This window comes from Babjeviella inositovora, assembly GCF_001661335.1.
Source record: "Babjeviella inositovora NRRL Y-12698 unplaced genomic scaffold BABINscaffold_3, whole genome shotgun sequence".
Classification (NCBI taxonomy): Eukaryota; Fungi; Ascomycota; class Pichiomycetes; order Serinales; genus Babjeviella; species Babjeviella inositovora.
The window spans coordinates 541840-557874 of NW_017566840.1; the positions used below are offsets into that span (position 1 = coordinate 541840).

Here is a 16035-nt window from a genome sequence, read left to right on the forward strand (position 1 = left end):
TAACGAAACATTCAAAGCACGTAAATAGTGTTCTCACATTTATTACATGGAGCTTTGAAGTCTAAGGCAGTCGTATCCAACCTGATTAGAGGTCACGCGCTAAATTCAAGTCTGACCCTAAAGGTAAGAGTTAGCACATCATGCGCCAATGTCCCCATCCTGTTGGTCCTCTACTAGGTATCTTGGAGGAATGACTCCTTTCGTCTCTTCGGAGTATAAAGACCTCGTTTTTTTCCTTCTGGAAAATTACCATTGTCCGAATAGACACATACAACTGACCATACCAGTATCTACTGGGCTCTTCTCCGGATTACTGTACACGCCTTCTTCGCTTCATCTAAACCGGCTCTTCAATGAAGGTACTCTTGTTGCTTAATAGGGGCTAAAAAACCATCAGATGCTTCTGTGGGCTTATAGCAAACTAGCGTGGAACACTTTAACATAGGCGCCGATACTAGGGCCAAGCTAGACCATGAAATACCTCCACATGGAAGCTTTTTCTCAATAAATCTCTAAATATTTAATATTTAAGATTATCTGACCTCACTGGTTTTAGATAACTAACTAGTAATATAGGTATGTAAATCCCAGACTAAGTTTTAGCCTGCTCTCTTGCACTACGGAGGGGCTTGTTTCAGTTCTGTTAGACTTACACCGTGCCCGTGTAAGGTATCCCATAATTTTCCTTGCTATTCTTAAAGTTAGGATAAAGGGCCAAACCAACCTGAATTATGATTTATGTTTCCGATTATACTTAATCCCTTTGACACACACATCGACAATCAAAACGAGTTGGATTCCTGGCGTAACATGGAATAGCCCACGGGTTGAAAATATGATTGAAAAAGTGGAGCTTTGAACAGATGTCCTAGCGCGGGGGTTGATTCCACTCTTTTGCGATATAGAGTGGCATAGTCTGAACGCATAGTTCAGAATTACTGAATGTAGAGACGAGCTAGTAGGATATATTTGGCATCCAATGTTTCAAATTAGAACCCGTAGATCGATACATTCATGCTGGTTCGTAAACTCCAATTCCAGCTAACTCACTTCATGTAAAATCACCGATGATCTATCTCCTTGTTAAAGTTCCATTTCAAGTTTGTCTCTCTTTTTAACAGCCAAAGAACCCATACCTGCTGGATGATGTCATTAGTCACAGCCTGCAAAAGTTGCATTTGAATCAGGAGACGAAGAATCATAGATGCACCGAAGAGTGCCGTTAAACACTAATTAGTCTGCATGCTAGTAGGATATATACATAGCTCGTCTGGATATCTGTCGACTAAAGCCAAAACTTGGTCAGACAAGGTGCCTCTAAAGGCGAATAGGGGCTACTCCCTTCTTGTACTGTGACGCCTCAAATTCCGAAACCCTGGCGATCCCGCCAAGCCAGCGCGGCAATGGACTTTTCTGACCACATTCTGTTCTGCAACAAGGACCTAACACATGGCCGATGTAAAAGGTGTCCCATATCCGGAACAAAAGGGAAATGTAACATAAACCGTCGCTCCGCGGTTTGCACTTGATCAACTGCACGTATGCCACGCTCATATTGAAAACTTTCTTGTGTGTAGCATCTTGTACCTTTTCGGTGAGCAGTAACCACTGCCCCCTTTCACTAATACATGCCAGATGAGCAGCACACATCTAGATTTCGCATGTATCTACCACGCTAAAGACCACCAAACCAGATTACTAGCATTCATTTAAACTTGCAGATCGATCACAGGACTGGTAAGCTCGTCTACTGCTAAAACAATAGAAAAGAAAATGCCATGATCCTTGCCTGATTGAAGGAACCTTAGCCTAGTCTGCATATGTGTACTGTGTGCTTCATAGGAACCATCGCGGATCCCACTAAACTACTATTTAGGTGGTATCTAAGTCCTTTAGTCTCAGAAATCGTCCGTCCACCAAGCGCCTGTGCGTACACGGGGGAAAGCGTCGGGTATCCAGTAGCGCGGCAGATTTAGGATTGCTGAAAAAGACTAAACATAGCAGATCCATGGTTCCAACGCTTTGGCCATCAATTTTATGACGCATCTTTTCTTGAGGGAGCTTAGGGTCTCAGAGGTCCCTGAAACCAGCTATGATCCTGGTGTTGCTCGTCATGTAACACAATACCTAAAGCAGCATACAAAACACTGGCCTAACCAACTGCTTGTCTCGACCAGTTTCGGAAGCTAGGGTGCTAATGAACCCTGGGGCGCAGCCATGTTGCGCTTGGGTGGTCTACGTCTCCTGAGTGCTACAGCATCGTTGGTGAGACGAGGTAGGTACAGATGATATCTCTCGTGTACGCTGTCAGACCTAGTTTAATTGTGTATCACAACAGAATGCATCAAAGCTTGTTTCTAGTTTCTCGTTCGCCAAGGCCGCCTCGCACAACTAAACTGATAGGCTGCTGACTCTAGAAGCTATATGAATTGGCATCTGAGATTTATACTTAGACAACGTGGACATGAGAATAGCAGATGGTACTTGAACAGGCTTGGTGAAGCGGATAGATTGAACATTCTGTTAGGAGTACAGCTACTTCACCTTCCTATTTGGACGTATTCCTTATCTGAAGAATGGGAAATCCGTGGAAACCAAGGCGGACCATCGTGTTGCTAGAGCTGGCGGATTAGATTTAGGAGCCACTGGACCATGTTCATACGTTTTCATCCAGCCCTATCTACTGGTCTAAATATGGACAAGTGACATGGGGAAGTAGTATCCATAGCAATACAAAACTCTGTGAGCCAGGCATTCGAATTAAACCCGGGAACAATAATCCACGGCATTCTGGGGGTATGGCTATACGTACAATGCGACAAGGAGGGCTATATGTAGAGAGCCTAGTAGAACAGGGACTATATTTCAGCCCTGGAGATTCTAGCTGGATCTACGACTCCTTCAAACGTGTGACTATACCGTTTCTTTCTCTCTATCTCAGCACTACGAGGAACTCGCCAGTTACGGTACTTTGTTGGTTTGGGGACTCTCTTTTAACTGTGAAATAGAGCTATCATTTAAATCACACTCGGCCGAGAGAGGATATTCTGGGAGGTTGCGGAGTTACCATGAGGTAAATCTCAACAAGCCTACAAGTGATCTATGCAGCATGCATGCACTTGTGCAGTAAGATGGACAATACAAAGTTTTCGACAACTCCGCCTGCACGATCGGCGATCGTGGTACAAGACGAAAGTAGAAGCTATGTCACGCACTGAGATATGGCTTGAATATCTTTCAAAGATAGATTTACCAAGACTAAGCGCGCTGTTTGAGGGTCGGCTTAGTCAGTGCGAACGATACATCACTGGCATCATTCTTTTTATGTACGGCCCTAACCTGAGGTCTGACGCACAGATAGGCCAGCGATGCAGATTTATACGACATACTAGGGTCTCCAGCGGAATGTGTCTCATCGACTAATCCTAATACATCACAGAACGGAATATGGCGTAGCTAGAATTGCTCATTCAGATGTGTCTTGAATACCGTCCTGGCTGCATTTAAAATCCGCTGACCAAATCAACTACGATACCGCGGATTAGGGTAAAATGAATCACTCGTGCTACAAAGTTGACTCACCACCGCGCCTGAGCATCCGATTAGATACACGATGGACCGAAGATTTACATAGTAAAAACCATCAACTTGATCTCACGTGCCTGCGGACTGTCCCAGACTAGAGACACAGATGGTGCGAAAGTCTCATGAGAGTCCTCAGAACATCAAGGCCCTGGCTAGCTGGTGTCCGAACACTAATTCCAGTGAGGTTTGCTCGTGGAGGGTCTAGGTTGGGATTTGCGGAGCTGATCACGGAGACATTATTCTGCGTATGCCTTGGTGAAGCAAATTAGGCGCTAAACCCCGACATTTTTCATCCCAGCAGCCGCGGCTTGTACTCTCCAAGTCACTGCACCGGGCTGCCAAACTATAATGCACCACTTAAAGATCAGACAGCTAGGTTGGACCTAGGCTCTGACACACATCCTTGTGAAACGACAGAGTCCAAGATCCCCTCCCGTGCCGCGGATGTAGTTCGCTGACTCGTCCCCTAGCAAAATTCTTAACGAGGCAGTAACCATAGTTACTGAAAGTATCAACAGCTAGACGGCTACCCCTTGCTCTATCTGCAGCTTTACAAGGGACTAGTAGAGCTTAGTGCTAATCGCGCATATCGCAGATTCAGGTCAGCTGATATGTAAGACCTGAAAACTAGCCAAATTCAAAGATCGCGATCGGTGTTCACTCCGTGTAGACGTTGCTCCCGACCGCAAGGGGCCTCATGCCCAACTGGGATTATGGGTGGCAACGCACCACCAAACTATAATTAGTCACTAAAACCACCCTGACGGGATTAAGAAAACCTCCGCTTAAATGCGCGCTGGAGGCTATTTATACCTGGTCACACTTCCCGGTTACTCTCTCCCCTCCGTACAGCAACTGAACCTTTCAGTCTTGCTTTACGGAGGAATGTTCATGGTGTGAAACCACTCTAACCACAGACGAAGGCCTAGTGCCGTTTCTTCACCACCCCTTAGTCTTCTTAGGCCGCGGAGATTTCTTTTCCTCTCATATAAGTGCAGTACACGATGTCACTTATATATACCTGTAACCGGTAGATTAGTCGTCGTATCCCGTTGCAACATACGGACATACTTTCCAGAGAGACAGATGTACTTGGAACTGTACGATGCCATTTCTAATTCATGGCCCTAGTAGCTTTCGTCTAGGATAGTGCCACGGTTCCCACAAGCAGATGAATTCAGCCTTTCGGCATTATAGGGCCAGAATATTCTACACATATCCTTGTTAGGTTTTGCGCCAAAAAAGGAATAGAAAATATATGCCAGATAGCCAAAGGTAGATGCAACAAACCCTGGACAATCGCCCTGGAAATAGTCGAGGCCCAACAGTATACCAGACGAGGCATTCCAATAATGCCTTGTAGCATATTACCCTTGTTATTGTCTTAAAAACAACGCCAGAGCACCGCTGCCTCTTCGGCGGAAAGGGGAAGCATTTGGCCTGCGTACCGAAATGGAGAACAACTGCTATGGTTCAGAGCTTGGGGAGGGGGTTGAAAGTTCTAGGATCAGTCATACGTCGTATTGAAATGCCATGCCCGATGTTGATGCAGTATGTGGCATATGAGTTGAAACACTGCTGTACGGCATGCCCGTTTCATCGGAATAGACATCCGATGCAAGCCCAGTTCTCTCATGGGGCACGTTCCCGCCTCTTGCAGTGAATTTCTTTGTCTCCTCTTGCCATGCCTTCAACCTAAGTATCCTCTCGCCTTTCATTGATGTCTTATCTCCAGGTCTGTTTGGCAGGCGCAGCCTCTGTCTGCCGGTGCTCGTGCAGTTCCATCACCAACACCGAGCCTAGATTGCCAACCAGCGTTTAGGTGCATGGGCATCTCCCCCGAATCTTAACCACAGGGCAGAGGTGCATGTGCATGAGCCAGATGCTTGGCAGCTCCCACCGACGCAGCCTGTGCATGAGAAGCGGAATAGAAGCTAGACAGGGATACAGGTGCGTATTTACAGCTGCATAGAGGCAACCATGCAGCTCGCTTAACGTCTGCCTTAGTCCATTCTTAGATCACTTTCTCTGCCTTGCAAAGGTTAGGTGCATCTGAGGCTGCATCATCCCTGGATAGAACAATATTTAATTTAGAAGGGCTACTTTTCAAACTTTCGTTTGGAGACCCATGGGTTGAGGCTGTGAGAGGCGTATGTAGAACATTCCCAGAAATATATAAGTCCCCCCTTTCCTCTACCGAAATATTTCAGCCTGTCATCTCCACCTGTCACGCTGTCTTACACCCCATCAAATTTATTTATTGCCTACCATTTGCATTCAAGATTTCAATACGTCTCCCATCTTTAATAACCCTTGCACCCAACATGCCCACTAATACCGGCTTGCGCCTTCCGTCTATTTCCACCATCACAGCCAAAGCGTTCAATGCCCACTCCCCACGGTCTGCCGCCTCGCCGCTCCTAGATCGCAAGGAACATGGCTTTACCGACACTCCTAACTCGCTTAAGCTCGCTGCCACCTACTCTAGTTCTGACTCGTTGAACCACGCAATTGAGAACGCCCGTAAGGCCACGCGGATGTTGGAGGAGTACCGTGACAGACAGAACTCGCCTCCGCAGCAGCCAAGGTCGCACTCATTTTCTACCCCGTCGCACATCGAGCACAACGCTACCGGCTCACCGTTGTCGTATCCTACGCCACCACCACCACCTCAGACCTTCCACCCATACTACGCTCCACCAACTATGGTTCCGCAGCTAATTCCACAGCCAATGCAGGCACCAGCCCTGAACGAGCCCCAGTGCCAGCGCTGTGGCAGCACAGAGACACCTGAATGGCGCCGGGGGCCTAACGGGTCGCGCACCTTGTGTAACGCCTGTGGGTTGTACCATGCAAAGCTTGTGAAGCGTAAAGGCCCGGAGGCTGCGGCCAAGGAGATTATGCAAAAGAAGATCCGCGTGACCAATGCCAAAAACGGCCAGAAGATTCTTATCAGCGCCGCCTCAGGTTCTCGTGGTAGCAGCAAGGGCAAGCATGTGGTGTTGAATCAGATGCAGTACGACAAGTTGAACCACCAATTGGCCCAACAACAGCATCAGATGCATCAGATGCATACCCAACAGATGCCTCCTCAGGGGTACTACCCGGTGCCGGCATACGGGTACTATCCACCGCCGCTGACCATGGTACCAACCACCGTCGCACCTCCACACTACACTGGCTATCCTATAGAAGCCCATATGCACCCTCTCGAGCAAAGACACTGAGCTGTCTTGGCATTTTTCACTTTCTGCATTAATCAACATCTCAATATCCACACACTTGTAGTTTGTATCTTTAGCTCGTAGATGTAATCCATTCTTGGCTTCTAGTTTTATTGCACTCTCGAAAAACTCAGAAGTGAGATCATGTTCGTACCCAACCTTAGTTATCATATAACTAAATTTTAGTCTTTGTATCACCCCTGGTATCTTTCGTATCGTTTTGCTTTAATTAGTAAATTATTAAATTTCTGAACACTCCTCTCGCGCCCAAATTTCTGGGCTTGGCCTGTTATGTGTCTCCCAATCCGTAAAAATAGCACTAATTTAGAGTAATATTATGGTATTCCTGGTAGCAAGGTTGTCACAGACCAGCTAAAATAATCCATTGAGGGGGACTCGATGCGTTGACGGGTGATCCGTTGTCTCGGGGGTTTGCGAGTGACGGAATAGACCACCGGTGTGCTCAACGGAAGTGGTAATCTTGCACAAGGAAGGTAGAGAGGTAAGAGCACAGAATGCACGGTTGACTTTAGGGGGGGGGGGGGTTGATTAACTGTTTTGATCAATAGCGAGGCCATTCGCCGCAGGGGAGATTGTGGTACAGAATTCGTACCTAGATAAACCTGTCAAATCGTTTGTGACAAGAAAATAACCTGAGAAATGCAACGACTTGGACGAAACCACAACCGTATCCACGTGAGGAATATTGTAATATCCCCATGGACCAAGGATAAGCTGACGCAAAGTGTGCTCTACCAAAAGACCAAGGTACTTGAACTATTTAACACAGTGGACTTGGTCACAGCAATTCTTCCACAAGAAGGCCTCATTTAACAAGACAAATCCGGTTAACTTCTTCTTGAATTCACTATGGCACTCCGCACTGAGAAATAATGGCAGGGTCAGTCTAAGAGCAGAGATGGTGAAGTGGACGCAAGGGTGGCAGCAACCTGTAGTGTAGAGAAACTCCGCAGCCCATCATCCTTTTAATGACAAAGGAAAGTTTAATAAAAGGGCAGCTGGGTCCTAGATGACGTAAAACAACTTATTATCGACTTCGGCGACTCTGGGAACGGCCATCAGCTCTGGCATTCGGACGGGGGTTGACACATCAGCGGGGAGAGGACTGGCATATAACTGCTTAGTACAACCTCTATTTGATTACAGGATTAAATAATCAATATATAATAATCTCACACTATGTACATGTAAAAATAGTAAAGACCACGACTCTTTATAATCTATGAGATATCGCAATCAGCCCGTCATCCATAAATGGCTGAAACGCGGAGCTTGTAACGTTGGACGCACAAAGGGTTCAACCCTTCAACCACTTGACTATGTCTCCTTTATAACGATGCTACCACAGCATATGCCGCGTAGACTTCAGTTTTATCTTATAATACACGGGTAATCAATAGCTCAGCTACACACAGATGACCAAAATTTTCTATTATGCACTTGGGGGTACTTGTATATATACGTAGACAATGAGATGACCAAATAGAATTGATTGATCATTAGATATGAACTAGATATATAAAGAGGTGGTCAGCCGGTCTTTATATAGATCAGCCAATAAAGCTCTGTGTCAGTCTTCAGACTTGTTACAGAGGTTGATACATTATCGGCGTTTACCGTTCTGTAGTCCCACGTAGGATGAGGTACGTATAGCCCCACATAGAATGGGACACCTGCAGCACCTTTACTACAGTACTTGTCTTCAGTATACGTCGAACTAGGTTCAACCTTCAAACAGCATTGGTAGCTACCTAGCAACACTGGTTATGCCATCTCGTCTTTCTCCCGGAAAATTGTATTCATATCTTTCTACTAGATTGTAACCACCTCAATGGCTTCACCAATCGGCTTGTCCTACGTACAGATAGATCTGTAGTGCATATGCACAGGAATATTAAGTTTTACGAGATCGATGGTTTTTTACATCTGCGTAGTCCTATTCCTAAAATTGTACTACGCATGATTTTAGTGCCGTTCCAATATATACACCCACATGCAAATGACAAATTTAGTACTACTTACCTTAGCCACCACTAAGACCAGGGACCTCAAGATCAGAGCGGCGCTGTAAGAAAAACAAATTGTCTAGGTATTGACGAAGTGGCGTTCGGCTAGTCGCATCCGATCCTATTTTCTATGTGTTCTGTATACCCATTAGACATAAATTCTCTGTGGTATACGTAGTATGTAACGTACACTATTGACTGGCTAAAAGAGGGTGCTTTTCCTCCGCAAGGTATAAGCAAGCGGGAGAGAAGTCGGGGTCGTTATAAAAAACAAGGATAACCATATCAAGTTACTCTAAGAGGAAAAGCACCGGGAAATCCGAAGGACGTCAGTGACGCACGATAGGTAGAGTAGCACTTTTAATACACTTTTTGAAAGAACGCTCCAAGTTTGAAGACGCAATCTCCCGTAAACAGCATGCTGCATCTCTATCCGGGCCCTGGATAGATCGAAATACAACAGTTTAATGCGCACTAGAAAGATTATTAGATGCATGGGCCATCTGGTTTTCAGATGGATACTGACACTAGTATCCTGGGATAAATGTACACCGAAGCTCGATGGTTAAAAATAAAAGCAACACTGGTACCGACCCTTTTCCACCCTCCACCCCTGTTTTGTAATTATTTCCCACAACAACCTAAAATAGTAATGTATAAGACTTATAGGCGCCGCCTGGTTGATACCCTGGAAAAAGTTGGTTATTTCTGATTTATTAAGAAATTAGGGTAAAAGGAGAAACTTTCCGCACTGCAAGGATCTTCATGTACCCTGCAGTTCACAAGACAGAAAGCTATTCCTTGTATATTCGCGTTTACATCCAATTTTTCCTTCGCTAGTCCCGAAAGACTACCTCGCTTTGGCGCCCCAACAAACCCTATTTACCTTTTGAAGGCAATTTACTATTAGTGTAATGGCATACTTTCTTTTGCATTGTCTTCACCTAATTTCGTCATGCGGTTTTACCTGGCATTTTCTGTGTTTCCCATTTGTGTCGCTTTGAGCCATTTTTTACATCTTCAAGCATGCGTTAGGTAGACGCAAGAATCTATACCTGGGGCGTATGCATGGAATGCGATACGATCTTCTGCCCCAGCTATGCAGGATGATCGACGGTCATAGATCGCCCAAATTTCATATGCCAATCCTTGTAACTATTGGTGGTAAAACAATGACCTGAGTAAGTGGAACAGAAGGATCCGCGGCTTCATTGACTTCTTTATGTTTCACGAAAAAAGGGTTAGAATGCCTTCCAGAACGATTCGCGGTCCCATGTATTATTGATACTCATTACGTAGGACCAGACATTGACGATATTCGGAGGCGCTTGCAAACCAAATTAGGAGCTTAGCCCGCATCATTCTAAAACGGTAGGAGGGGAATATCATGAATGTCACATGACTAGCGTTTTTTTCTGGTCGAACGCGGCAAGAGAGCCTCCTTTGCACACCGCAGGCAGAGCCACAGCTGCATGGGGTACCTCCGTGACTGTTGCTAGTGCGTCTATTGTTAGGACACATATGCGGAGATAGACGGCCCTGACTCCAGATCTCTTACACCAATCTTACTGCAAAAACGAATGGACTAAGGGGGGATCAAACATACAGCTTAGGCGTTCTAATCACCCTCTGTATTGTTTCGTCACCGGTGCCCCGTTGCCTCTCCAATTGTTGAACAACCATACATTGCCTTTTTTTTCTTTTTTTTTTTTTAATACCTATTTACGTATTGACATGGCTTTGGATTTTTTTATTTCGGAAAATCGTTGGCCGGGGCGCAGACTCCTTAAAAGCCTCGACCACTCCTTATTACCCTGGACTATTCCTTAGTCCGACTTGCTCACGCACTAACCTCCCCGGAAGACGGAATTTTTTGTTTCAAGTTCTTAGACGCCCAAAACGATACTTTCAGTCTGTTCGTCAGGATTAGAACCGTAGACGAATACCATGAACGCACGTAGCAGAACTACGCCCCTTGTTTTCCTGTGTCTGGGTATTCCCAAGACGACCTTGTTATGATAATGAGGCACAGATCTAGCCTTGATAAAAATACTAAAGCCCGGTAGAGGGATGGTCAAATGGCATGGCAAACCCAAGAGCTATGCCTCTTTTGGCTTGAGTTCGTCAACCCAGATGGGCCAGCTTTATGTGAAACATAGAACCATCTCTTTTTCACGTAAAAAATAATCACCTTCAAAAGGCTGATCGGGGCTCAGAACAGACGTCAAAACTGCAAGTACCCAGCAAGTGACTTTAACACCTCAAACGGTGATGCTAAAACGTGAGGATTATAAGATTAAAAAAATAAATACAACAGCCGGCGGTCTTGAACTGCCAACCATGTACCCTATCTCTTTACTTTGGTGCCTACACTACCACATATAGATGGGCCTTCCAGGCAAATGCAGTGGCTTATATAATTAGCTGAAGGGGGCATAGAAAAACAAGGAACTAACAATAAATAATGTAGGCAGACCGATATCCCGTGGATCTTTGGTCGGCGCAACCATAAGATGAACAATGATCGATCAAAGTCCCAGAACATGAAGTGTGATGGCAGATGGAAGGGGAGGCACGCATGTTCAACGCCCTCCTTTAATCAGCGGTGCACAAGGACACTCGCAGCACAACGGTAGCCGACCCCAATGAGCACAGCAATGGTGCACCAGGTACTTATTCGTCGTCAAGAGCTCTCTTGGCGAGATCGGCAGCCTTCATGTCGGCCTTGATCAGCTCCAACTCCTTGACTCTTCTCTTAAAGTCCAAGTACTCGCACTCCTCGTAGTCGTGTCTTTCCTGGTTGCACTTCCACGGGACAGAGAAGGTATCCTGTCTGCATTTGGTCAATGGGATCCACAACCTGGCGCATCTGTCACGGTATTGCAAAGGAATCTTGTTCTTCTTCATTTCCTCACGGGAAACTGTCGGGTGTTAGTATTTTTCTCGGGATTCCGCAAGAAGGTACATACGAAGTTCAGGTAATTCGGTCATGGCCATTTTGGATAGATGTGTGAAGTTGTGGGGAGGACGGTTGCACTGCTATTATGTAGCATCTCAGACAATGTTAAAATATGAAGTTTTATTGGTAGGCGTTAGGTAAGAGGTTGTGCATAGACAGGCGTTGCATTTATGCCAAAAATGTACGGGGCACGACCAGCTGTGGTCAAGACGATTTGTATGATTATCATTAGATAGCTTGTCTAGGAGGAGAAAGAAAAGTTTAGACTAGCCTGAGTGATGAATAAGATATCAAGACAAGCAAATTTAGGACAAGTAAACCCAGGACAAACAGATCGCAGTAACAAAATGGTTCTTTCAGTTGGCCTAAACGTCTAGCACGTGCTATGGTAGGTGGACGACCGGGTGCAGACATATCTACTCATAATCTGTGTGCAGCTTCTCGTAAGGAAAGTATCAGATGTAGGGGATATGGTCAAGCGAGAAAATAAGCATTCTTATGTGAAACGTAGCTATTAGGGTCTCAGAGCCAATATATATATATAAATATTCCCATGGCTTGTACACGGCTGTGAGTGTCCCGCTGCTGCTTTCTGAGAAAAGCCAAGCTCCATACAGCACCTAATACGTTTACGCCCATGCCTAATAGTGTTTTGCAACTCGTATAATCAACAGTTAAAAAAAAAGACGCATTGCAATTTAAATTAGTCAATAAATTAAAACGACTAAGGCATTAGTGTACTTTCTAAATACGCTAGAACCATATTATTATTATTATATACATATTAATAGCGCTTACTTCATATGGCTCAGACTAACACTCTGCAGACAAATATTCTGACACTCACACACTCACGGCAACTCTCGTTGCACACTCAATTCGTGGGAAAACCGGACTTTGGTGAATAGTTGTTATACAATAATATATACTGGGAGAGATGTTAGAGTAAAAAATGTCACGCAGAAAGCACTAATATATCAATCCACTTGGATAGCACGCACAAATACAGTAACGACTAGCAACCATTGTTGTCGTACGTTTGCTCTTCCGATCGTGACATGGACTTACTGCGTCTACTCGGCCCAAGGCTGTCGCAACGACTCTTCCGAGCTAGCCACAAATCTGATTGCATCATTCGTAGTAAGTAACTGCAAAGATACCCCCGTGCTTAATGCTCACAGACATAACGCCCCACTCGGCCTATTAAGCTTCTACTGCCTTGGGCATTGCTGACCAGTGACCTCTTCGTTATTGCCCAAGCCTGTAGTCGTATACCCACTTACAGTAGACAAAATAGCCCATTAAATTTGTCACACTTGCTATTTATAGACGGAGCTGACTGCGCCCTGAAGCTTGTAACGGCCGTGTACGACCAGTTTCGTTTACTGCACGGCGGCAAATCTAGCTATTGTACATCCAGATCGAGCTCATCCTTGCACCGTATCACGTGCGCAGCCACGTTCAACGCTCAGATTTCCCGATCGGGCGCTGCCTACGTCAACTACGTAATGGGGCGTAGCCGTGACGTGGGCCGCGAAATGGTATACAATTTTTTCACCGCCAGGTATAGGGGCCATACGACGCTACCGACGTGAAGTAAAAATTCCTAGGAGATACACGTAGCTGAGGCTTGATAACCACAGTTTATCCCATATTATCAAACCACAGTGGACGGTTACCAAAACATGACCCGCTTCACATCTCCTTGGATGATGCTCTTTGTGCTCCAGGCCGCGGCGTGGTACAATCCCGCCTACGCCAGCTACGTTAATCCGCGCTTGGATATCTGGTCGGTCTACGAGGGCCTTTATAACACGGAATTTGGCTTTGGCGATCCCATGCAACCGATTTCCATCCGCATCGACCTACTCCAGGGCGACATCTGGGTGTTCAACGCCTCGGTTTACCCCGAGTGTCTGTCGTCCAACACCACTAACTGTGCTACACTCGGCAGCTACGACGCACTGGCCTCCAAGACGTATCGCAATGCATCCGTCTTGACCAACGCCCCGTTTTCGACCAACGTGACGCTCTTGTCCCTCAACGGATTGAACGCGACGGGAAATCTTGTGTCAGATGTCATCCAGTGGAACAACACGGAAACAAACCGAACCATCTCTCTTACTAACTTTGTGTTTCTCGATATGTTCAACCTGGTGGCCGAAGGCGCGCTTGGCTTAGGGACGACATATTCCGGAACTGGCGTGCTCAACTACTTCAAGCTGCTCAATGTGACCGGCTCCGAGTCGTTTGGGCTCTACTGCGGCTCCAAGTACGCGCAGGCCGGCGAATTGCACTTGGGGTTTGTGGACGAAACCTTCTTCACGGGCGATTTGGTAGTGTACGACATGCTCTCGGTGGCCAACAACCCCTCGCAGACTTCACTTCCGGTGGTGGCTCTTACCGGGATGCAGGTGGAGTCCAGTACGGGCCAGACGTCAGACTTGAACGTAAACAATACGTTTCCGATCCCGGTAATGTTTGATACCAGACAGTACTTCAGCTTCTTGCCGTACGATGCGTTGATTCTGTTGGCAGTTCAGCTTAATGCAGTCTATAACCCAGACAACCACAAGTGGCTCGTGGAATGCTCTGTCGGTGACATCAACGCCACAGTTAATCTCGCATTTGGCGATTTGACCATCAAAGTACCCGTGGCTGAGTTGCTCTACTCATCAAACAAAATCTTTGCGAGCTCAGGGAAGCCTGCCTGTACCTTAGCGATACAGCCTGACTACCTCAAGGGATATTCCATCCTCGGATCCCAGTTCTTGCACGCGATGTATATGGTTATCAACCACGATTCGAAGCAGGTTGCATTAGCGCAGGCCAACACCGACTATTATTATCCAACTCTGAGCAACGTTGAGACCGGTACAAACACCGAAATCGTGTCGTCACAGACTAGCTTTTCGGCCTACACCTCTACATACACCGACTGGGGCGTGAGTTATGTGCGCACGGAGACCACTTCAGGCAATACAACCCTACTGATCCCTACCGACCATATTCCGTATGCGAAAACAAACACGCACGACTTCAGCAATATCACGCTAACAGTGGTGTCTGTCACCGCCAGCGATCCTGGGCTTTATTCGGGAGGCAACTCCATGTACATCTCAAACGGCGAAATATACACCGCCGTTGCGGGTGCCGTCTCTACCAGAATGGCCAGCACGTCTTCTATGTCCCACTCTACCAACATTGCTAATAGCTACAGACCGTGGGAGGTTGAGACCGAAGGGCTAGCCGCTAAGGTCTTTGGGCTTGCGATTTTTGTATTGGGACTTTTTTTCTTCTAAGTTCGTCGCTTTCACCTGTCTGTCGTTTTTCAACTTAGCATGTCATTTTTGCTTATTTCTGTTTCGTGTGCCATTTGCCTTTAATCAAACCGTTTTTCATCGTTAAGAACCACTAGCCAGGGAGGACTTGGGTCTTGCTCTAGTTACAGGTTTGTCATTTTTATTTCCGTTTTGTGTCTATCATTTCAAAATATGTAATATTGGAAATTAACCATTTGCCCTTTGTAGTACATTTTACAGTGGCAGGAGCCCAACCGGAATATAGACTCCTTTTTGTGTTATATCTCTTTGTGCTAGTTAGGGGTAAAACCTCTAACCTATAGATATTGCCGTATACCTACATTACTATTCAACTCGGGCCGTTGTTACCGCTTTATTTTGCACCGACCTTCTGATGCTTGTTAACGTGTGACTGACCTTTAGATCCTATGGTGAAACCTGTAATGTTATCCGAATGAGCTTATTATGCTGTACCACTTGGCCCAACTGGTCTAACGGCAGCTCCGTCAGGTCGCCAATAGCCCATGCGTGTCAAGTCCGTGCGCGTCAACCACGTAAACGAGCGTGTATACTTATTAAACGGCTATATTCACTCCTCGATCAACATATCCTTTTGGTTCGTACTGCAGGCTCCTGTGATTAGCTTAACAATAAAAGAAACGTAGTTCGAGCGAACCAGGCGGGCAATGGCCACGCTGGTGAACCGATACTCTATCTCAGACTTTCACCTGAGCGAGACTGGCAACACAACACCCTGTTGATAGGACGTTTGACGGCCACACTTGCACTTTTTTTCTGGCTATATTTTCGTGTCTGCTTCCGCATACCACTTGCAGTATTAAGCCAGAGTTGAGCTCTGTCAATTCGCGATAGTATAATCCACACGTTGTATTGATACCGCATATCAAATCCCGTGAACTCTTGGCAGTATTTATCCT

The 16035-nt window shown here is 46.0% G+C and overlaps 4 protein-coding genes across 4 annotated transcripts; 3 read left to right on the plus strand and 1 right to left on the minus strand.

Annotated features, from left to right (window-relative positions):
* The first annotated feature begins 183 nt into the window (after window positions 1-183).
* On the plus strand, window positions 184-383 carry BABINDRAFT_160526 (uncharacterized protein). Its single transcript, XM_019128285.1, has one exon. It carries the CDS (start codon window positions 191-193, stop codon window positions 374-376), a length of 186 nt encoding a protein of 61 aa, XP_018986450.1. The 5' UTR covers window positions 184-190; the 3' UTR covers window positions 377-383.
* Window positions 384-5909: 5526 nt separating this feature from the next.
* On the plus strand, window positions 5910-6812 carry BABINDRAFT_174910 (GATA-type transcription factor; the record flags this gene model as incomplete). Its single annotated transcript, XM_019130976.1, has 1 exon — window positions 5910-6812. The coding sequence occupies one exon, from the start codon at window positions 5910-5912 to the stop codon at window positions 6810-6812; it is 903 nt and encodes a 300-aa protein (XP_018986451.1).
* Window positions 6813-11271: 4459 nt separating this feature from the next.
* On the minus strand, window positions 11272-11858 carry BABINDRAFT_12383 (NADH dehydrogenase [ubiquinone] 1 beta subcomplex subunit 7). Its single transcript, XM_019126957.1, has 2 exons — window positions 11806-11858; window positions 11272-11757 (listed from the first exon to the last, which is right to left on the minus strand). The coding sequence occupies exons 1-2, from the start codon at window positions 11831-11833 to the stop codon at window positions 11510-11512; spliced, it is 276 nt and encodes a 91-aa protein (XP_018986452.1). The 5' UTR covers window positions 11834-11858; the 3' UTR covers window positions 11272-11509.
* A 1535-nt stretch (window positions 11859-13393) lies between these two features.
* YPS7 (putative aspartic endopeptidase) lies at window positions 13394-15301 on the plus strand. Its single transcript, XM_019128286.1, has one exon. The coding sequence runs from the start codon at window positions 13481-13483 to the stop codon at window positions 15095-15097; it is 1617 nt and encodes a 538-aa protein (XP_018986453.1). The 5' UTR covers window positions 13394-13480; the 3' UTR covers window positions 15098-15301.
* Window positions 15302-16035: the final 734 nt, after the last annotated feature.

Coding starts and splice junctions, on each gene's coding strand:
- BABINDRAFT_12383 (XM_019126957.1), bottom strand. CDS start 11,833: ATGGCCATGACCGAATTACCTGAACTTC. Junction 11,758..11,805: donor GACCGAATTACCTGAACTTC/GTATGTACCTTC, acceptor AACACCCGACAG/TTTCCCGTGAGGAAATGAAG.
- BABINDRAFT_160526 (XM_019128285.1), top strand. CDS start 191: ATGACTCCTTTCGTCTCTTCGGAGTATAAAGACCTCGTTTTTTTCCTT.
- YPS7 (XM_019128286.1), top strand. CDS start 13,481: ATGACCCGCTTCACATCTCCTTGGATGATGCTCTTTGTGCTCCAGGCC.